General features: G+C 51.0%; 10 protein-coding genes across 10 annotated transcripts; 4 read left to right on the top strand and 6 right to left on the bottom strand.

Annotated features, from left to right (window-relative positions):
• Positions 1-76: 76 nt before the first annotated feature.
• On the bottom strand, positions 77-892 carry N7515_006876 (Alpha-L-rhamnosidase B; the record flags this gene model as incomplete). The annotated part of the gene is made up of 1 exon (XM_056667620.1): positions 77-892. The coding sequence occupies one exon, from the start codon at positions 890-892 to the stop codon at positions 77-79; it is 816 nt and encodes a 271-aa protein (XP_056521216.1).
• A 369-nt stretch (positions 893-1,261) lies between these two features.
• N7515_006875 (Bacterial alpha-L-rhamnosidase) lies at positions 1,262-2,230 on the bottom strand (the record flags this gene model as incomplete). The annotated part of the gene is made up of 1 exon (XM_056667619.1): positions 1,262-2,230. One exon carries the CDS (start codon positions 2,228-2,230, stop codon positions 1,262-1,264), a length of 969 nt encoding a protein of 322 aa, XP_056521215.1.
• Positions 2,231-2,616: 386 nt separating this feature from the next.
• N7515_006874 (putative extracellular exo-polygalacturonase) lies at positions 2,617-3,999 on the top strand (the record flags this gene model as incomplete). The annotated part of the gene is made up of 3 exons (XM_056667618.1): positions 2,617-2,874; positions 2,932-3,298; positions 3,353-3,999. The coding sequence occupies 3 exons, from the start codon at positions 2,617-2,619 to the stop codon at positions 3,997-3,999; spliced, it is 1,272 nt and encodes a 423-aa protein (XP_056521214.1).
• Positions 4,000-4,182: 183 nt separating this feature from the next.
• N7515_006873 (iron-containing alcohol dehydrogenase) lies at positions 4,183-5,613 on the top strand (the record flags this gene model as incomplete). Its single annotated transcript, XM_056667617.1, has 3 exons — positions 4,183-4,527; positions 4,653-5,159; positions 5,242-5,613. The coding sequence occupies 3 exons, from the start codon at positions 4,183-4,185 to the stop codon at positions 5,611-5,613; spliced, it is 1,224 nt and encodes a 407-aa protein (XP_056521213.1).
• A 233-nt stretch (positions 5,614-5,846) lies between these two features.
• N7515_006872 (uncharacterized protein) lies at positions 5,847-6,995 on the top strand (the record flags this gene model as incomplete). Its single annotated transcript, XM_056667616.1, has 3 exons — positions 5,847-6,075; positions 6,199-6,565; positions 6,641-6,995. The coding sequence occupies 3 exons, from the start codon at positions 5,847-5,849 to the stop codon at positions 6,993-6,995; spliced, it is 951 nt and encodes a 316-aa protein (XP_056521212.1).
• A 604-nt stretch (positions 6,996-7,599) lies between these two features.
• Positions 7,600-11,247, bottom strand: N7515_006871 (nuclear import receptor PSE1; the record flags this gene model as incomplete). The annotated part of the gene is made up of 6 exons (XM_056667615.1): positions 7,600-7,807; positions 7,866-9,931; positions 9,982-10,413; positions 10,471-10,646; positions 10,716-10,938; positions 11,065-11,247. 6 exons carry the CDS (start codon positions 11,245-11,247, stop codon positions 7,600-7,602), a joined length of 3,288 nt encoding a protein of 1,095 aa, XP_056521211.1.
• A 739-nt stretch (positions 11,248-11,986) lies between these two features.
• Positions 11,987-14,008, bottom strand: N7515_006870 (CBS and PB1 domain protein; the record flags this gene model as incomplete). Its single annotated transcript, XM_056667614.1, has 4 exons — positions 11,987-12,814; positions 12,868-12,962; positions 13,015-13,888; positions 13,958-14,008. 4 exons carry the CDS (start codon positions 14,006-14,008, stop codon positions 11,987-11,989), a joined length of 1,848 nt encoding a protein of 615 aa, XP_056521210.1.
• Positions 14,009-14,367: 359 nt separating this feature from the next.
• On the top strand, positions 14,368-15,409 carry N7515_006869 (40S ribosomal eS26 domain-containing protein; the record flags this gene model as incomplete). The annotated part of the gene is made up of 6 exons (XM_056667613.1): positions 14,368-14,433; positions 14,505-14,598; positions 14,648-14,684; positions 14,889-15,016; positions 15,135-15,237; positions 15,304-15,409. The coding sequence occupies 6 exons, from the start codon at positions 14,368-14,370 to the stop codon at positions 15,407-15,409; spliced, it is 534 nt and encodes a 177-aa protein (XP_056521209.1).
• Positions 15,410-15,800: 391 nt separating this feature from the next.
• Positions 15,801-18,446, bottom strand: N7515_006868 (F-box protein; the record flags this gene model as incomplete). The annotated part of the gene is made up of 2 exons (XM_056667612.1): positions 15,801-18,199; positions 18,257-18,446. 2 exons carry the CDS (start codon positions 18,444-18,446, stop codon positions 15,801-15,803), a joined length of 2,589 nt encoding a protein of 862 aa, XP_056521208.1.
• A 411-nt stretch (positions 18,447-18,857) lies between these two features.
• Positions 18,858-20,603, bottom strand: N7515_006867 (lanthionine synthetase C family protein; the record flags this gene model as incomplete). The annotated part of the gene is made up of 4 exons (XM_056667611.1): positions 18,858-19,660; positions 19,719-19,732; positions 19,789-20,362; positions 20,423-20,603. 4 exons carry the CDS (start codon positions 20,601-20,603, stop codon positions 18,858-18,860), a joined length of 1,572 nt encoding a protein of 523 aa, XP_056521207.1.
• Between the last annotated feature and the right edge of the window lie 723 nt (positions 20,604-21,326).

Genomic DNA, 21,326 nt, shown 5'->3' with positions numbered 1-21,326 from the left:
AGTTATCTGGTGACTTACATCATACATGCAGAACATTGATATTTAGACCTAATAACTGACCCTAGTTCATCAATACCTACTTCACAACGACCTCGTGAGAGCCACCAGTAACTTCAAAAGTTGCGGTCTCATCGACATAAGCAACGCCTCTAGTCAATTGGTCGCCATCGATGGTGATTGAAGGCTTCTTCAAGGCTACCACATAGGGCAAAGTGACATTACCAACAGTACCCTTCGGCACTGAGAATGCCAACAAATACCCATTTGATTGCTTCCTCCAAGACGCCTTGAACTTTCCAAGAGTAGTGACGAAGCCAGCCTCAGCAAACTCCAGATCCCCAAACTGAGGCGCAATTTTCCAAGTCTCACCCAGTGGTGAGACCACAGAAAGACCGACAATATACTCCGTCAATGCAGACGTTGGTCCGGACGACCAGCCATGAGCATGTGAAACATACGATGGATCAAATCCATACCCACGATCCATGCGATACCCGAACGTCCCGTTCCGGAGATACCCTTCAATAACGGTGCTCTCTGTTCCGTTTGGATTATTGATATACCAGCCCCAGCTGCGTCGAATAAGTTCCAATGCCCGTGCAGGCTGGTGAGCAATGAAGTGGCTCTGGATCTCAAAGGAGGAAATGAACGAGACTATGTTCTCGGGCAACTCGGGAGCAACGGCTCCAATTGGCGTCCAGTTTTCGAGGAGCTTCTCTGAAATGCTAGCTGCGCGCTCGCGGTTCACCACACCGAACAGAATTGCCATGCTGTTGGCGTCTTGTGGGTGTAGAGAGGTCTCGGTTGCATTGTCCTTGAATGCCCCGTACGCATCATCCCAGCAATGAGTGTTGATTGATTCCCTGAGGGTAGCGGCTTGTGAATTCCACATGCTGGATAGATTGGTTGAGTCTTCGGCCCATGACGCGAGAGATGCTCCTGTCTGTAGGGTATGGTAGAGACTATATTGCGTTAGTTGGTTCTTTTTCGGTGTGGTGTAATTACAACGTACATCATCTGTGCTTCTGTGTTGTTGTAGCCCTGCTGCCATCTCGCCCAATCTCTCGTGCCGGTTACATTCAGTAGCCCGCTGGGATAAGTCACCTTGCCATAGATATAGTCCATGGCGTGTCGATAGCTGGCCCAATTCTTCGATAAGAAGCCTGTGTCGTTGGTATAAAGGACATACTTGTAAGTGCCAATCATGGTCCACATATGATATGTGTCCGAGTCTTTTTGACTCAGTGGAGGCCCGGACTCGTCAAATGCACCCGTTGTCTTGTCCTATCAAGCATGACTTGTCAGGTTGTACCCAACAAGGATGGGGGGAGGGGGTCAATCTCACCTGTGTATTGTACATGATTTGCAATGCATTCTTCACACTTTCCAAATCCCCCAAGCTGACAAAAGCGGAAGGAACGGCAATCCCCATATCACCCGGCCAGACAGCACGATCTCGCTTGGCACCATCGACAATGATCGTGTCTCCAGGCCCCAGTGTGCCGTTATTTACCCAGCCAGAGGTAACGCCATCCGTGACACGGCCAGTATTGACAGGAACCTCATTTGTCTGCAAAGTATATGCACCACTGTACCAAATGCGATTCAGAAGCTCATCACTGCAGTGAAAATAGCCCTGGTAAGCTCGAAGATTCGCCCAAGTGGGCTTGAACGCAAGTTCCAATCTCAAATCGTCAATCTGGACACTAGCCGAGTCATCCGTGATCAAGAAGACCGTCAAGTATCGGAATCCGCCACGCAGGTATTTGTCAGGCATGACATATGTGCTGTTCCCGGCCGACGAGATATTCGCGTACAATGCACCGTCGTGGTATAGTGCGCTTGACGAGTCTGACCATTCCCCGATCCAGTTCTTGGCTTCGGTGAATGCCAGTCCTATAGCTCCACTGCCGGTGGAAGTATAGTCCAAATGGACTATGCCGCCTACTTCAATGCCAAAGTCGAATACAACCAGTGATCCGTTTCCGTGCAGAGTTGCTTTGTATGGATAAGATTGGTCTGTGATGGCATTGGATTTTAGCTCTGAGAGTGTCGAGACTGGTCGTACTATTCGCGATGCCGGTGAGAATATGTTATTTTCCCATGGCCCGCTGAATGCAGTGTCCTCAGGCCCGGTGCAAGAGGTATCGCGCCAGCAGCCCTCTGCCACAGATAGGGAGAAGAGAGGCCAAAGGCTCAGTACTACGCTGAGCCAGTATAGATGTGCCATTGGTGATTGCGTGGAGGGAAAGTGTGTGGCATTGAACAGCAAGTTGTCGGAAGAGAAATTATTGCACTAGAACAACACGAAAAGGGAACTTCATCTCTACATAGCCTCAATTGGTGGAAGAATCCTGGCCCATACTTTCGACCGTTGAAGCACCCCAGGCAAAGATCGTCGTAACAGGTGGTCGGGAGGATTCACATCTCATGTTTTTCGTGCAGATCATAGTAACCCCGGTGGTTTCCCCGCAGACAGATTTAGCCGCCATGTCACACTATCCATGCTCGGTGTAAAAACTACCGAGTGTGTAGTACGGGATTATGAGGATATAAAACATTGTATGGAAGTAGAGCAGCTACCGGTTAGGCCAAGTCATCTATGTCGAGGTCACGATGCGATTTTCCAGGATACTTGCCTTGGACTTGGCACTGTCGACTGTTGTTTACGCAGAGGGTAAACACAGCCCGAATGTTTGCACCATCAAAGCCAATGGAGACCAGAAAGATGATGTTCCCAATATCCTCGAAGCTTTCCATCGGTGTGGCAATGGTGGTAGGATTATCTTCCCAGAGGACCAAGAGTATTGGATCGGAACTCGACTGAACCCCATCGTCAATGATGTTTCAATTGAGTGGCGTGGGAAATGGACAGTGAGTACACTGCGGTCATAAACTCAAGCCAACCGGGATGCACCTAACCAGGGCTAGTTTTCTGATGACCTCGATTACTGGCGCAATAATTCATATCCTATTGCCTTCCAAAACCACGCCGCTGGCTTTGTTATCACAGGCCAAAATATCACCATCGACGGACATGGTACTGGTGGCATTGACGGTAACGGCAATCATTGGTATACAGCCGAGAAGGGTGACACGCAGCCCGGTCGACCAATGCCGTTTGTTTTTTGGAATGTTTCCGATGTCAGCGTTGAGAACTTCTACGTCAAGGACCCCCAGCTGTGGAGCTTGAATATAATGAACGGAACCAACATGCGCTTCAATAACATCTACTGCAACGCGACTGCAGTAGACGCACCGTACGGCGAGAATTGGGTCCAGAATACGGATGGATTTGGTATGGCAATCTATAAAACGCGTATGAGTATGAACCCGCTAACACCGTGAACAGATACAATGGATGTGGAAAACATCCAACTCACCAATTTCGTCTACCAAGGCGGGGATGACTGCGTGGCCATCAAACCGCGGTCATACAATGTCGATATCCACAACGTCACATGTCGTGGTGGGAACGGCATTGCCATAGGCAGTCTAGGCCAATACCAGGAAGACTCCGGCGTGGCCAACATCCGCGTCGACAAAGTCAAGGTCATCCGATACAATGAAGATCTGCATAATAGCGCTTATATCAAGACCTGGGTTGGCGCCCTTGTGCCCCAGAGCTTCTACGAGAGTGCTGGTCTTCCTCGCGGCGGTGGCTGGGGAAGCATTCGGAACGTATTGTTCTCGAATTTCGAAATCTATGGAGCCGATTCTGGGCCTGGTATCACGCAGGATAATGGAGACAATGGCTCCTATTCGGGGACGAGCTTGATGAGTATATCCAATGTCGCTTTTGTAAATTTCACGGGGTATCTCGAGGGGACTTCGGATTCCAACAAAATCGCGTCTATCTCATGCTCGGACGTGCATCCGTGCTATAATATTGATCTTGAGAATGTGGTGCTATACCCTCGTGAGAACGCGACAACGCCGGGTGTTGGAAAGTGCAAGTATACTGCTGAAGCAGGAGTTCATGGACTCGAGGGATGCTAAAATGTTTTTAAATATTGTTCCACGTGGTACACGTGAATGAAACGAGCCACACCAAGCCCCGCTTTCCCATCTTTAAGTTACGTCATTCCACCTCGATCCTCGACTTACTTCTTCGATATTCTTCGATGTATATCGTCTGTGAGAATATACTGTTATAACAGGCCATATTTGACAATTGACATGATGCCAGAAGAAACGGTTCGGCCTGCCTTTGAAGGTCGTGAGCGACCACTCATTTCTTATGGCATTGCCTTCCCCGCAGCTACTGCCCGTCATCTCACCGATACCTTCAAGGCCTCGCGTGTATATGTGGTCTGCTCGGGATCACTGGCGCGAAACACAGATGTAATAGCCCAGCTGGAGACGACTCTGGGACCAAAACTGGTTGGCCGTCGAATTGGTATGCAAAGCCACACTTTGTGGTCAGAGGTGCTGGAGATCACCCAAGACATTCGAACTGTGCATGCTGATCTGCTCTTGACTGTCGGAGCTGGGAGCTTGACCGATGGTGCCAAGATTGTTGCATTGGTTAGTATATCGGGTTTCTCAATAGTATTCGCTTCATGATCTGTCCCATGCACAGCCGTTCATCTATTTCATCCCTCGTATATTCTATCCAGCCACTGATTGTCCCAATTTTAACGTCTTTCCAGGCACTCGCAAACGAGGTCAGCACACCAGAGGAACTTGAAACCCTTGCATCAGGTCCCAAACAACGAAAAGAGATTAGAGCACCGACTCTCCCAATCGTCTCCGTGCCCACCTCTCTCTCCGCTGGCGAATACTCCAATTTCGCCGGCGGCACGGAAGATAAGTCAAAGCGCAAACACAGCTTTCAAGCACCGACTCGTGGACCCCAGCTGGTAATCCTTGACCCAGAGCTGGTGAAAACCACTCCAGATTCAATCTGGCTTAGTACCGGCGTGCGCGCAATTGACCATTGTGTTGAAACCCTGTGCGCGGTGGCCGGCACGACCGAGAAATCAGATAATTTAGCTCGGCGTGGACTAAGCCAGCTGGTCCCCGGTCTGTTGCGGTGCAAGAAAGATCGCGCAGACAGTGATGCGCACTTGCAATGTCAACTGGGCTCCGTGGATGCCATGGCGGCGTGTACGAGCGGGTCGATTGAGTTGGGTGCTAGTCATGGGATTGGACATCAGGTATGCAGTTTCTTCCCAGTTTATTTTCTTGCCTTTCACATGCAAGTCACCTCTTCAACGACAGTATATTGACTTCACATAGCTTGGTCCACTAGGCGTCGGCCACGGCGAGACCAGCTGTATTCTACTTCCCGCTGTGTGTAAGTTCAACGCAAAGCACAACGCCAACCGTGAGCAACAAGACAAAGTGCGCGAATTTCTCATCCAAGATCCGGTTGTACTGGAAGTTCTACGGGGCCGTTCGGTTACCGTCGAAACGTCCGACCTGGGCGATATTCTGGATGTCATCATCCGTGAACTGGGAATGCCTCGTAGCTTGAGCGATTTCCATGTAGGACGTGACAAATTGGATGTATTGGCCGAAAATAGTCTGCATGATCGTTGGTGCAAGACCAATCCGGTGCCACTCAAGGAGAAGGAACAGGTATTGGAGATTCTGGAAATGGTGGTTTAATTCTAGGGGGCCAATTCATGATAGCTCTAGTAAGTAGTAACAAGATATTTACATAAAAATTGAAGCTTTTCTTGTTCAACAAGTTGAATCGGCATGAATTCCGACTCCGAACTTCGGGCTGCCCCCGGGGCTTCGAATTGATAAGCAGGACCCCCACACCCCCCGCACTATTTATTTAAGCTCCATATAGAACCTTGCAAGCATCATAGCATTTCATCTACACCACTTCAACAATGTCTCTCGCGAAAAACATCCTCCTCTTTGGCGCAACAGGCACCATAGGCACCTACATCCTAAACGCCATCCTCTCTTCACGCCCCCAATTCAACCGCATTGCAATCTTCACTTCCCCCCACACAGCCTCAACCAAAGCCCCACAGCTCAACAAATTAAAAGAGCAAGGCGTCGAGGTCATCGTCGGCAACATCGAAGACGAGAATACCGTGAAAGCTGCATACGAGGGTGAGTGAACAACTTTAGTTCCAAAACAAACCAACGCTCTTTCCTCCAAACAATCACAACGCGACTACCCCGAAATGCTTTCGTACACAATAACAAAGACAGAAGGTTAACCAACCGGAGTAGGAATCGACACCGTAGTCTCAGCACTCGGTCGCAATGCCCTCGCCCAGCAAATCCCGCTCATCCGCCTCGCAGCTGCCAGTAGCAGCGTGAAGTGGTTCCTTCCATCCGAATACGGCACGGATATCAAGTACGGACCCAGTTCGGCGAATGAGAAGCCGCATCAGTTGAAGCTGAAGGTACGCGCTTATCTCGAGGATGAGATCTCGCGGGACGACCTTGCGTACTCGTATGTCGTTACCGGTCCGTTTGCGGAGATGTATCTTAATCTCCTGCCTGGATTTGAGGAGGCGGGTGGATGGGATGTGAAAGCGCGTAGGGCTGTTTTGCTTGAAGGAGAGGGGGAGATTAGTTTGACGACGATGAAGGAGTGAGTTTCTGATCTTGGTCTCTTGGTTTTTTGTCCGATTGAGGTTGGAATCGTTTCGCTAACTATTTTCGCTAGTGTTGGTATTCTCGTTCTGAATACTCTGCTTCATGCTACGACTGAGACACGCAACGCTGCTTTGTGCGTCAATTCGTTTACGACTAGTCCCGATAAGATCCAGGCGGAATTCGAGCGCCAGCTTGGTGGTCAGCCGTGGCAGGTGTCTCGTACTTCGCTGGCAAGACTGCGTGAGTCGGAGGCTGCGGCGTGGGAGGCCGGGAAGCCGGCGGCGACCGTGTTGACTTTGCGTCGGATCTGGGCTGAAGGCGGGACGCTTTATGCAAAGCGGGCTAATGGGTTGATTGGGGAGCCGAAGGTGATGGGACTGGAGGAAGTAGTTGCGAATGAGATTGAGAGGGTCTCGAAGCTGTAGGTAGTTTGTTCATTTCTACATAGTCAACTGGCCAACAATTGACCTACATAAAGTTCCAGCTGGGATCAGCCTCAGCTTTTGGCAGTTCCAGAGCACTGATAAGCAGACCCCCACCTCGAATTCTTTCTTTCCTTTGCATAGCAGCACGACAATGGACGGAAGACACGGGCTAGGAGGTACCCGTACTACCACATCCCCCATCCCCCATCCGCCTAAACCTATACCTATGGGGGAATGTCCCGGTCTAGGATGGGGTGTCCAGGGATCAGTTGAGAGTAGTCATCCTTCTGAAGAATTGAGTCTTGTATTTTGATGCTTATACTGTTGTTCCTGGTTGATCTCTAAAGACCATTCAATTTGCGACCTCTAATTGATATTTTACTTTCTCCAGGTGAATTTAGTCAGAGTTGATGGATCGGGTTGAACAAGTCCAGGGTATGAGACCGAAGAGGGAGAAAAAATGAATTTAAGAGGATCTTTGATTAACAAAAAGTGGGTTTGGGGGTAATTTCAGATTTCACATGACCGAGGGGAATGATGTGTGGAGGGCATAAAAAAGAAAAAGGGCAAAGCTCTGCCGGATATAAAACAGAAGGTCCGAACTTTATTGGAAGAACTTGCGGACGCGCTCCTGGCTGGCCGGGTCGACAGAAGCCAGAATCTGGTCTGCATTTGCGCCGGTCACTGCCACCAGCTGCTTGGCAGATGTAGCCACCCGGATGGCAGTCTGACCCTGCAGGGTAGCAGCCTCGAGTGCCTGCACAATGAAACCAAACACACGATCAGCCTTGGCAAAGACAGCCGGGTTTTGTCTGATAAATAAGTTAGCATATCAATAAGGGGGGTAATGTATGAAGGGAAAAAACATACTGGTCAATCAACTGTGCGATAAAGGAATAGGCATAGGGGGCAGCCTCTTCATCGTAGGTGATGGGCAAGGTCTCGATCCAGTTGGTCACGATATCCTGAGGAGCTTGAACCTTAGATGCGTTGTAGTGCAGAATCTTGGCGATACTGGCAGATGCGTTCTCGGTTGCGAACACATTCTCCTCGGTGCGGGATTGTGCATGCTGTGTAATCTGGAACAAGCTGGGGAGACTGGCTGCCACGAAATCGCTCCAGGCGGCACCGCCCTTCTGTGCGGCCACACCCACTCCGTATGCCGCTGCCTGACGGTTGGCAGCGTTCTCATCCTGCAGACCGGAAGCCAAGGGCTGCATGATGTGGTCTTTGTATGTCCATGACTCTTCACCACAGAACTCAAGCACATCGTCCATGATGCAAAGAGCCCATTGCCGCTGTGTGGGATCTTGGCTTGTAATGAATGCATCGTAGAATGGGATCAGTTGCTGCCAGGTTGGCAGGAACGAGTTACCCTGGTTCTTGAAAATGGTGTGGAATGCCTTGTTCATATCACTCAGTAAGTTCTGGTCATCCTCAACGGCATACTCATATTCCAGGCTCTCCTCGTCGCCCTCTTCAAGCTCGGCCTGATCCTCCAATCGTTGCTTCACGCGCATCTGATAATCCTCGAGGGTGGACTTTGCTGATTCAATAAACGCCTGCAAGTGCTGAGGGGTGAGGGAGTTTCTGCCAACAACCTCAACTGACTCGTAGAAGCACTGGTACATCTCGGCCAAAGTGTCAACTGTGGGCTCAGCACTCAAAACCTCGATGATCTTTTCGGCGACCTTGTTCCACATTTCAGCGAAGCCAGGCGACTGGATACCGTGCGCCTTCTTGTAAGAGTTAAGGAGTTGGGGAATCAACTTGGCAGCGGACACTCGAACGGGGTCGTGGAAGAAGAAGGCAAGACCGGGGACCGCGATCTTCTCCATGGTTTCCACAACGTAAGGTTCAAAGTTCTGCTCCAGAATTTGGGCGTAGATCGTGATTAACTCGATAGCAGTGTTCTTATCTTCGAGAGCACTGGTCTTGATGCCGATAACCTTGCCCTTAAGTGGAACCAGCTCCCAGCCGTCATCCTGCTCAACCTGCTCGATTTGATCTTCATCATCCAATAGTTGGATATCAGCCTTGGAAGCAGCCACGGTCAAAAGAGGCGGCATAACGCCAGGAAGATAAGGCACGAAGTCTTGGCCAAGGACGCGGCACATGCGGCCCCAGCAGTGAAGAAGGTATTGTGATTGTGGGTCGTCGGCGTCGACGATGTTTTGCTGGATGTGTCCGAGAATCTGCACAAGGTTGAGGGCATCTTGGCCCATCTTCTGCTTGCCGACAGCCAATGCGATCAGAGTAGCACACTCCATGGCCTTGGCACGGAGCAGGCGGTACTCCTTACCCTGTTCCTCCTGGAGAACATTGAGTAGAAGGGGCATCAGAGTGGCGTAGTATTGCTCGAAAGCGGTCTCGGCAGAGTCGGCAATGGTTGCAATGGTGGACAGCGCCTGCTCCTGCAGGTAACGCTTAGGGCTGCGCAAGAGCTCCAGCAAGTGACTCAGAAGATTTCCAAGGTACGGCTCCAGGGTGCTGCGCTCTGCTTCCTCGCAGAAGTTGACGAGAGCGGCGGCAGCGTGAGACTGAACACGGGGCTCGGTAGAGGCGAGAACGGGAATAATGTTGGTGAGAACGATCTCGTGGTACTTCTCCTGCATAGTTCCGGCAAAGTCGGTGCTCATCTGACCGAGAGCATTACAGCCTGCATAGCGAACTCGAGGGTGGGGGTCTTGCAGGGCAGGGACAACCAATGCCAAGACTTGGTCGAGCTCGCCGACCATGAGATCGCGACAGCCCTCAGAGATAGCGGAGATGGCCATCAAAGCGGCGTGACGATCACGCCAGTTGGTAGACGACATCATGCGTGGAATCCAAGAGAAGGCGGGCTGAAGGATGGCCTGTCCGCCGAGCTTATTGGCAAGGCGATCCATGCACTGTTCACCGGCGATGTGGTTGAGGTCGTTTTCTTCGGGTTCGAGCTGCGACTAGTGTCAGCGATGTGTTTCCTACGTGGCAAGACAGAACTTACATCTTCAGATGCATTCCATTCTTCCGCATCATCGTCATCCGCACCGACATCAGTCATCAGACTCAAGCACTGCGTGACCATTTCTTGTGCGAACTCTGGCTCCTTCTTGCACATATTCGGGGCGTAATCGGCAAAGGTAGCCATCAGTTCCAGTGCGTTCTGGCGGACCTGGTCACTGAGCTCCTTGTCGGCAACGACACTGATGCTGAACTTGACCAAGTTATTGAACATAGCCTTGAACATCTTTGGGCTAGTCTCAGCCAATTCAATCAGGGCGAGCAATGCCGAGGAAAGCTCCTCGCTCTCGGATGACTCCTTGAGAGGGGGAAGGATGTTGAGGAGATCAGGCATGAGGCCGAAGAATTTCGGCTGGGACTTCTTCGAGAGAGACCGGAACAAAGAAGCAAACGCTTGCATAGCGGAAATCCGCACCTGATAGGATGGTCAGATTTGAGCAGAAAGGCAGAGCACAGCGGGAAGTCAACATACGGAGATATTGTCATCCTTAAAGCCTTTGCTGAAGACCTCCACAACAGCATCTTCGTGCTGCCTCTCAATGATACCGGGTGTGGTGGTAAACACGCGGTATGCGGTTTCCCGCAAGCTCGATTCCGGGCTCTGGCTTGCCTGGAAGAGAACGCCGAGGAGTTCAGGCCACTGTTCGCCTATACATCGAAGTGAAATTGTCAAAACCGACATTCCTCATTACATCAAGGGAAGTTCGAGTAACATACCATTGTCGGTGTATTGCCGAGCCACCTCGGCCAGTGCGTCTCCAATCTTCTTGCGTACATCGGTAACGGTCTCACTCGTCAGACAGGCGACCAGCTTCTCACGAATGGCGATGCGCTGCTCATTGGGAAGGCTCGAGAAAACCTCCTTGGCGTCACCTGAGGCAGGATCCTTGCGGGTCTTTGTTGCGATTCTTCGGAAAAGGACAGCGGCAAACGCGCGGGTCTATGATCAATTTCTCTCCGTTAGCTATGGTCCTATATCAAAGTGAAGGCTCGGCTGCTGATTTGGTGTTGCGTTTTGCAGAATGCCCCTGCCTTCAAGCACCCCTGGGGTCATTGTGCAACTCACCATTGTGTCGTCTGCGCCTCCGAGCTGCTCTGCCAGTCCCATCAACAGGACATCTGGCCGGTTCTGAACCCAGTCATTGTTAAGCTGATCTTCCGCCTGGGATCTGACGGTGTTGTCGGGTGTGGTTAAGGCGCGGAGCAGCTGAGATAGCGCGGCGTGGATTTCGGGAGGTAGGAGGGACATATTGGGTGTGTCTGTTCCCAAGTTCCAGACGATCCAAGCAGCCCAGTTCTTTCAGCCCTCTAGAAATAGGTTGGTGGGGGGTGGGAGGGGTGGAACGAAGGAGAGGAGTTTTGTTTTTGGTGGGGCGGGGAGGAAGGGAAAAAAAGAAGAATTTCTGATTAGGAGAGCGATAGGCCCGAGGCCCTTAGGAACGAGGAATGATGGTCAATCACCACAACAGGGAGGGTTTGAGAGAGGGCTTGGAAGTCTTCAGATTTAAATTCTTTGAGAGAAGATGCAGTTCAATGTAAGGATAAATAATAATTCAAGGAGTCGGAACTCAAAGAATCCATAGTCACGAACTACACACCTTCGGGCGCTAATGCCAATTAAGCCAATTTCAAGGCTGTCAGGTCACAGAATTCTATTATATAGTTCATAGTCAACTGAGGGTAACTCTAGTTAAGGGAAGTAGTTAGGTAACAAGGCCAATTAAGCCAAAAAGAAGGGCTCGGTTGAACGTCTATCTCGAACAATTATTTGCATTGAAAGGCTTGAGGCCGCAACTGCTCACACGAACAGCGGTATCTGAAGGCGACATGGAATATCGATATTAGAAACAATGGGTATGCAACACTCCGGAAAATGAAAGAATTTACTCCGTTTTGTCAGGGTGTGTGAGTACCAAGTTGGATGAGACAAAGGGAAGTATTTGGAGAGAAAAGGAGGGTTTCGGGAACAGACCAAAGGCCGTATCATCTTAACGGCCACTGGGGCGGCTGAGAATGAACACGCCAGCAATGACCGCAGCTAAAGTGACAATAGCACCGGGAAGCAACAAGTCGTTGGGAACGCCAGCAATCAGCTGCTCCTCGGGCGAGTGTTTGGGCACAGCTTGCTGTTGCTGCCGGGGCTTGCTCACAGGGGAGTCTTCCGAGACAGCTTCTTCAGCAATGCTTTGCTCCTCGACAGGGGTCACAACCTTAACGGGTTGGGGCTCAACGGTGGCAGGGATAGGTGGCTGAGCGGGGTCGTGGACAAACAAATCGACTTTATCGCGGCGGGCACGACGGGCCAGATCGATGGCATCAATCATATCCTGGTCAGTGGTGATGGAGACCGTATCACCCTCGTTATCCATGTAGCTGAGCGCATACCCGGTGTTGCTCAGTCGACCCTCGTCGACAGTAGCCTCTCCACCAACAGCCTCAAGATCCTTGCCAAGTTTCGCGGTGACCTGCGACACAAGGTCGGTAATGCCGTTGGCGGTAAGCACATTCACGCGGTGCACTCGGCCACCTGGGGCCTTGAACTTGAAGGGGAACGGAGTAGTAGCATTGTGTTCCGCTGTGTGGTGATGGGAAGCAACTTCGGAATGCTCATCACCGTGGTGGGATGCCGAGTCATTGGGAAGAAGACTGTTGTCATAGCCGGAGCGAGTGAGATCGGGGCTCATAACGGAGCGGTGTGGGGTATGCGGTTGTTGGCTCTGGCTGCCAGAGACCATGGAGTCGGATTCATGATCCATTGATAACCAGAACTTGTTCCATGCGGGTCCCTCATCGTCTTGGGTTGACATGGTGTTGATCTATACATATCAGTCAGAAAATTCATCGTTATCACCTCCACCGTCAAACATACCTGTTCAAGAGTGGCATATGTAAGTTTCAACACATCCACCATGCCGACAATTTCACCTCCCTCGTTCATCACGGGCAGGTTCAGGTAGTGACCATCTGTGGTGGGGTTAGTACTCTGCATTTTATGACGAAATTTAAATAAACTGACCATGCATCTTGCGAAGCGCAGCTTGAATGCTCATATCCGACGGGGCAAAGTCGGGGTGAGGAGTCATAACACGGACAACACTGCAAGTCGAGGGATCGAGGCCGGGAGCGATAACGCGAAGAACGATATCCTTGCTGGTGAAGATACCGGTGATTGAGCCCTGATCTTGGACCAGCAAAGCTGTAGTGTGGTGTTCCTTCATCAGAGCCGCGGCGTCCTTAACGGTGGTGCGGACTGACACAGTGATAGGAGGCAATCCGTCTAAAACACTCTCAAGGGTGGGACCGGACATTTTGGAACGCAATGCTTCAACATATTGGATGACCTGCTGGGGTTGACTAGAACCAAGCTCCGTCTGCACACCCTCCAGCGCATCGTAAAGCTTTCGAGACGAGCTATACGCGCGTTCCAACTTCTCCATAGCATCGTAGAAACACTTAGTGATATCCAAAACACCAGAAATGTCTTGGTTCTCATCCATGACTGGCAAATGTCTGAATCCCTTCCGCACCATAAGGTCAAGCGCATCGGTAGCGCTGGTGTCCGTTCGCGCACAAAGGGGGTTCTTGGTCATGATCTCCGCGACGGAGACCTCTCGCGCCTTCAGGCCCATTCCAATGACTCGGAAGGCCAGATCCTTGGCAGTGAAAATACCCGCGATGCGCTCATTGTCGTCGGTCACCAAAACGCAGTCCTCCCTCTTGGCGGCCATAAGTTGGGCGGCCTCGGCGATGCTCATGGAGGGCTTGATCTGGAGGGCCTGGCTAGGCTTCAGGGCGAGCACGGTTCCCGGAGGCGCTTTGCGGGAGCTTCTCGACTTGGTCGGGGCGTTCCTCTTCTTGTTGAGGTCGGCCTCCATCTTGCGTCGGATAGCCTTGTATTGAAGTCAGCCAACAACCAAAGCTCAAGCTGGGGATTCTCGATATCAACTGTCATGACGTACCTCATCACGCTTCGACTGGTTCTGTCGCTGTCTGCTACTTGCGGCGCTCATGGTGCCACTTCCAATGTCGCTCGTGGGAGTATGGTTTGTAGCGGAAGATTCTGGTCGGGGTCGGGGGATATGGGAAGCGCTGGGATCATTTCCGAAGTCGGGCAGCCTTCCTCTACCGATTGTTTGATTGGGCTTTCCCCTAAAAGTACCTGTGGCCGACATAATAATGCCAAAAGGGGAAAGTCTCACTTTTAAAAGTTGCTGAGCAAGGTAAGACACAAACAAGACAAGGTTGTCAAGTTGTGAGACTGGTATGGGAGAAAAAGCAAGGAGAATTCTTGGGAAGGAAAGGAAAAATGGGCAGTTCAATAGTCGATCCTTACAGGGGTGTGTTTGTATGGGGATCCTGTAAACACCGAATGATACGGTACGATCCGGGCGCTAGTCCCCAATTAGGTGGACATGGTACTCGTGACTCGGTGCACGTGAGTCTTGTCATCTTCCTTATTGTCGCCTGATCGCCAAGGCATCAACCCCGTGACCCATCTCGCTTAAGGGCTTAGGGCTACCCGCACAACGCAATCCCAATCCATCCCGAAAGAGACTTGTGTGTGAGCGAGCTTCGACAACCCACTCCCGACAAGTCAACCGTACGCTATCTCCCCCTTCACTCCCAGCTCAACATCTGACCATCCACAGAACAAACCGTCAAAATGGTCAAGAAGAGGGCGAACAAGTAAGACCAACACACCCCCATCTCGGCGAAGCAGTATCCCATTCGACAACTCCGCAATGACGCCGACGGAAGCGCACACGGCAAATCATCTACAAATACATCGAAAAATCGCGACCTACGCACATTGCCGGACAAGGAGAATGGGAGACTGGATTCAATCGATTTGCAACTTCCAGGCGCACGGTAACTAATTTGATTTGATAGCGGTCGCAACAAGAATGGCCGCGGCCACGTCAAGCCTGTGCGCTGCTCCAACTGCGCCCGCTGCGTCCCCAAGGACAAGGCCATCAAGCGTTTCACCATCCGCAACATGGTCGAGTCTGCTGCCATCCGTACGTGACAACTTTCCCGAACAACTCAAGTCTACGACAAAGATTCCGGATCTATGGCCGAAGACCAATTTGAGGCAATACAGACGAACCAGTGCAACTAACGAGTTTGCTCTTACAGGTGATATCTCCGAGGCTTCCGTCTTCGCTGAGTACTCTGTCCCCAAGATGTACTTGAAGCTCCAGTACTGCGTGTCCTGCGCCATCCACGGCAAGATCGTCCGGTACGTTGTCACCGATGCATCTTCGATACTCATATCGCCTTCCATATACTAATTTCTCTTCAACAGTGTTCGCTCCCGCGAAGGTCGCCGCAACCGTGCTCCCCCTCCCCGCATTCGCTTCAACAAGGACGGCAAGAAGATGCAGCCCCCTACTGCCGCTAAGGCCTTGTAAGGAGATGAATATCGCATGACCAAAACAAAATAAAATGGAACTAGTTTGAAATGAACTCTTTTATTTTGTCCTCACTCTTCGCGTTGGTGTTCTTGTCGACCGGATCGCAGGGGTGATGCTCGGTCTCGAAACTGCCGGCTATGCTCCTACACGGAATGAAAAAGACGGCACCATTGGTCCGACGAAGGCAGTTCTGGATGTCTCTTTTAGCATTCTGGCGTTTATAGGCCCGTTGACGACGGCTTGTTATGACTGGGAGGAAGGATGGTTCAGGTCCAAGTGAGGATCTAGAAAATGTCAAAAAATTTCCTACAAATCACAGTCCGGAGATGTCGTAGAAGCACAACGTGTGCTAGTATGTCTAAATTGGATATCTGGCTAAGTACAAACTTCATGGGTATAAGTAGCCCTTCTCGAAATAGTTCCCATACATGTCTACTATCCCGCTCCGCACATTTGGCACTGGGTTCCGCACGATCTTCACTTCTCCCTTCCAATGGCCCTCGACATAATGGGACAAATGAATATGGGGCAATGATGCCAGGCCGGAAGCACCCGTGCCAATCGTGCTCCGCCGTCCTCTTTCACGACGGACTACTTGCTCATACTCAGCCTTCTTCCCGCGACGAAAGGCCGCAAGCTCTGCAACAAGGTCAATTGTCTGCTGCTTGTCGTTGCCACCTGACCCCCGCAAACTAGCCGCGTTGGTGGGTTGTGAGAAGGGATGCCCGAGCTGAGGAGGATCGGATGAATGCATCGACCCATCTTCCGAGGGCACAAGCGAAACTTTCTGGTCGAGCACTGCCATGGGAAAGTATTTGCTAGGTTCATTCTCGGGGACGCCGCACTCTTCTTCGCCGAAGAAGCTGAAGTCATTAACAGCTGCAGACCAGAGGTTCTCCGAGTCGCGATCGCCCGTGCTTGATTGGCCCGTTGCATTGTATTGTTTTCCGGGCTTCCAGGATGTCAGTTTTGAGGTACCAATCGGTGTGATCTCTAGGACTAAACGTCGCAAGCCAAAGAGAGACTGTGACCGCTGCTGCTCGGCTTGTATGCGCGCTTGCCCCGGTGGGAGAGAATAGTCTGAACCCGCTTGCAAAGTTGCAAGCAACGCTTCATTGGAGCAGGCAGTAATGAAACGGGCGATAGCAGAGAGGATCGTCGAGTTGGGCGCCACATGCGAGGGCACATCCGTCAGCACCAATGTTTCCATGTGAGGGATGTGTGATGGGTGCAGATAGGCGCTTTCTTTTGCTCCTCGCGGTAAAAATGATTGCCCATGGGGTCTTTTTGCCAGCAGTTCCTGTATTTTTTGCGCGCGGGGATCGTTCAATGAGCTTGGAGAGTTACATTGTAAGGCTTGCAGAGAAAACTCCGCTGCCAGCGTGTCGCCGTCTGGAGACACTGAACTAAACGGCGATGTGCCCCCCTTGGCCTCCGTGTTCCATCGCTCTGTCATAGGATCACCAAAGGCATGACTTCCATTGGCGCTGCTGGGTACATGCACTGGTTGCACAGTTTCTGGAGCAAAGGCCGACCCGTGCATGGCGGACGGTGGAGGCTCATCTTCGCGGCTTTTCGAAGCGTGGGAACCATGTGGTGCCTTTTTCGCTGAAGTTACACTGATTGAGTTGGCCATCGACGTATCTGCTAGTTCAAATATAGCCCGCGTGTCTTCGGGCAGCTCATGAACCTGTCGAGAGGCGTCTAGCTCGAATTGCTGGGCTCTGCGGTGGCCTCCTTGCGCTGAAAGTTCTGAAAGAAACTCATTCGCGAATGCGGTATCTTTTGCTGGTGCAGGTGGTCGGCCAGTGAGAACAGCATGATGTGCCCGGAGGTAGATCAGGTTGTCGCTCGCAATCTTACTCAACAAGGGAACAAACTTCTCAGCCCCAGGGTACCTTTCCTTCCCATAATGATGCGTTTGGTGTGCCTTGTCTGGGATGCTTAGAGTCCCGAAATCGAGAGCGTGTAGGCGGGAAGAGACTAAAAGACTTGCCACAGCTTCCACGGATATTTGGTTGCCAGCTATGTAAAGATGGGTGATTCCTGTGTTCGGCAAGTCTTCGACCCAAGGGTGATACAGAACAGGCTGAGCGAGAAGCTTTGCAAATTGCTCATCCAGGTCTGGTCGTCTGAAGAAGTCTGAGCCAGACTCATGGATTGCAAAATGGGAGAATGGGTCCAGTGAGGCGGTGACCTGCCTTGGACTCCGGTGCTGTTCCCTTTCGTCGAACGGAGAAAAGGAGGCCTGTAGCAGGGACCGAACTGCCATGTCAGTAAGCCTGTTATCTCTTAGATCCAAAAAGCGGACTCGTCGTCCGATTGCATTGGCCAGATATTCAGCATCACTGTCCTTTAACCCGATGCCGCGCAATTTCAGTACCCGAAGAAATGGCATTCGAGCCATGGCATACAGCACACTGTGGTCTCGTGCTGGGGTGGTATACGAGAGATCCAAGTATGTCAACGCTGGAAATAGAAGGAGAGTCTCCGCGAGGCTCGCAGAAGTAGTATTCGGCTCATGTTTCGCTAACAGAAGCCGTATATTATACTTAGTGGAGCTTTGAGGGGCTTTCAGTGCTGTCATGGCATTGTGGTCAAAGAAAGGCAGCTTTGAAACCATCAGACACTGTAAGCATGGCAGGTATTCTAAGATGTCCCTCAACCAGCCCGGTCGCGGACCATCATATATCTCTGAAAGGGCAGGTGGAAGATGAAGGGTATGGGTCAGTGCCCGTACCTCCCGGCGGGCATATTTGAGGGTCCTTCGAAACCGAGTAAGAGCCACTGTATGGTGCGATCAGCTACTTACTTTGAAACTGTGTACTATCTTCACAACCTTACCGTAGACTGCGTCATTCTCGGTGCCAAAGTGAGATGCTGGATCACCCCAGAGGAAGGGCATGAATAAACCATGCCATCGGTGGCAGACCAAAGATGCAGCGCATAGGTCGCTTGAAGGGATATATCGAGCAATGATTGTCCAAGCATCTCTGTCCGTTGCCGACTCGTAAGAGGGCGGAATCAAATCCATTCTGGCATTCAGTTCACTAAGACTTTGCTATTCCGGTAAAAGACTGATAAAGTCGAGTTGGTGATCCTCGAAAGACAGAAATGGGAAGGCCAGAAACAAGCCCCCATCAGTTGCCCGACTCAGCCACACGGTTGTTAACGGCATTTATCTGAGACCAACCAACCATATACTTCGTACGTTGTATGTGAGCAGATACTTATCAAATATAAAGCAGTACCTGATTGTGCATAGTAAATCTGAATATTATCCACAGCGATGTTATCTCGTCATTCAACACCTCTGGCATATGACGTCACTGGAGAAAGCAACTTTGCCAATAGGAGGGGATCAGGCAATCGAACAATAAACATCTAACTGGAGGCTATATTGGCAATAACCATACAAGCAGAGAGGTAGACCAGAGGCTACCTTTTAGTAGATCCCAGTTGCGCCATTTCCACCTAGAGCCGGAAAGCCCAGTTGCCTATGCAAAGCATCCTGGAATAACGGGTCATTTGACAAACTGGATGTGGACATGCCCTGTCTAACAAGGTCCATTCTGCGTAGCCTGGCCTGAAGTATAGCGCAGGTATCAGCCCAAGCACACAAATTGCCTGCGAGACCTTCAAACAAAGAGTAGGGCTCATCGGGCATGCGATAATCTCTGCCGGAAGCTGTAGACGAGGTATTGTAGGGCTTTGTCTCGCGTGCCTGCAACATGAAAGCGAGGGCTTTCGAGAGGAAGAAGTCACCTGTGAGCTTCTGGCTCACATCTGCTTTTGGAAGGGCTGATAATTGATTGCGCTCGACATAGCTTGTCCGTGCCTCGTTTAAGGTTGCTGCGTGGTACTCGAAGCAATCATGGAGGAGAAGCCATGCCCATGCATTGCCGGCTACGCCGTGACACAGGCTGCCTCCCTTGGAGAGTAGACCTTCCTCCCAGACACGCTCAGTGCCCAGGTATATGGCTTCGTCCCAGATAGGATCCCAATGGGCACTGGCCAACTGTTCATTCTTCAATGCAGTCCCCAGAAGGATCAACAGGCCTGGACTTCCATGACACAACTGGACTAATTCTGAGCTCCCCCCAAAGCTATACGGAGGTAATGTCATTGGGAGATGTCCATTGGCTGCAACAGACAGCTTGCAGAGTGCTGTGATAGTACCGCCAATCAAAGGGAGGTAGCCAGTGAGCTCTTCAGGCTTAGACGAGAGTAGAATAGTAAGGATACCAGCTGAAATAAAGATCGAGGTTAGCTCAGGAAAAGACAGAAGTCATACTAGCAACCTTACTAATTCCATGTACCCTGTTCCATGCGTGTTAGAGATCAGAAGCGGCATAAAGAAATAGATGAGAACTTACGCCCCAAAACCAAAATAACCTTCCATCCACACGTACATCAGCGGATGTGCATTTTCTTCTCCGTTCTTCTCGATGTATGCCCTAGACCCTTGTTGCCCGGCATCAACAATGACCCGAATGAGCTCCGGAATGGCCTCTAACACAGGTGAGAGGGCATGTTGGGTTCTTTGATCAAACTGGTGAGCACGAATGTTCAGTAGAGTCCAAAGCAGTCCTGCTCGGCCAAAAAGCATCTCATCCCCACCCATCTTACGGCCGTCATGGGGCACAATAGGCTCGTTCTTCAGTGCTAATTGCACGGCATCGTGGAGACAAGAAATATCCTCGCCTACAACACCGACATTGGAGCCACTTTGCCAATCCTGCTTTGCAAGTGTAGCCAAAATGCGCAAAGTAACAGCAGTCATGGGCGATGACGACCCAATGGGAGACAGTCGGGAAGCCAGTAGAGGAGCGTCTGGGAGGCTTGACGGTATGCGTTGTAGTGCATAGCGGCGGTAGTCAGGAGAAGCAGCCGTACTATCTTCTAGCACCGAAGATTGATAGTCTAGACGTAGAAATGCCAGAGCAATGCCTTTCTTGATCTGTTAGATGGTATTCAGTACAAAGCGCGGATGTTGGGGTTTCAAAATACCTGGGAAGGCCCTGAATAGGCCGTTCGAACCCCATGTATCAGGGAGGGAAGTGTTCTGATGTATCAACTCGGCACCTTTGCGAACAGCGGTACGCAGCTCTCGGAGGCTGTCAGTCAGAGTGACCGCATTGATCGATAGCGGGGTCAAGGTATTCTCAAAGTATTGAGGACGGTCTCCCATGGTGCAAATGATATATGATCTCAAGCTGTCTGGCGCAAATCTGCAAGATATTGCGTGCTATGCAGAAGGGCAGCTTATCTGCAGGTCCAACACTCAGCTCAGGTTCTGCCGCGGGGCATCGCTCCGTCCTATTCAGCCGCTCCATGCCCCACTGGCAAAGTCAGAGCAAGATTGAATCTCGAAGGAGTCAAAATGTCGGTGTCTCATTGGACCCACTTGCGTTCAGCTGCACCACAATCTGGTCGCGAAAAGCAAACCTGCATAACTCTAGTGGATGAGTTATTGCTGATCACAGCAAGCAATGCCGCCATGGGCCGTACCTACCTGATCAGCAGTACTCCGTCGGGTACATCTTCACTTCCTTCTCACCGAGCTTCTGTAGATGTGATTACTGAGGTCTGTCCCACCTGCTTATTGCTTTCCTATGTTCTACCAAATATACATAATACCAGTCTATATCGGATCCGGAATTACATCGTACATAAGTACGCCAGTAAACAACAGTCAACAACACTATCCTGAGAAATTAGGCGTAAATATAAGTGCCTCGCTGCCTTGATGCCTTGTTGCCTTGTTACCTTGATGTCAATGACTCAGCACTGAGTCAGCAAGGACCACGACTTCACAAGTTGCGTTGTGGCCATTCCGGACTCGAGAATACTCACGCGGTCCTCGAAGTGCGATTGACGGCGTCCTTCTAGAAGCAAGCCAGAATGTCCGTGA

This window comes from Penicillium bovifimosum (genome assembly GCF_028826915.1).
Source record: "Penicillium bovifimosum strain IBT 22155 chromosome Unknown utg000005l_segment0_segment0, whole genome shotgun sequence".
In the NCBI taxonomy this organism is placed as follows: Eukaryota; Fungi; Ascomycota; class Eurotiomycetes; order Eurotiales; family Aspergillaceae; genus Penicillium; species Penicillium bovifimosum.
The sequence above is the reverse complement of the archived record's forward strand: the minus strand, read 5'-3'. Positions and strand labels throughout refer to the sequence as shown.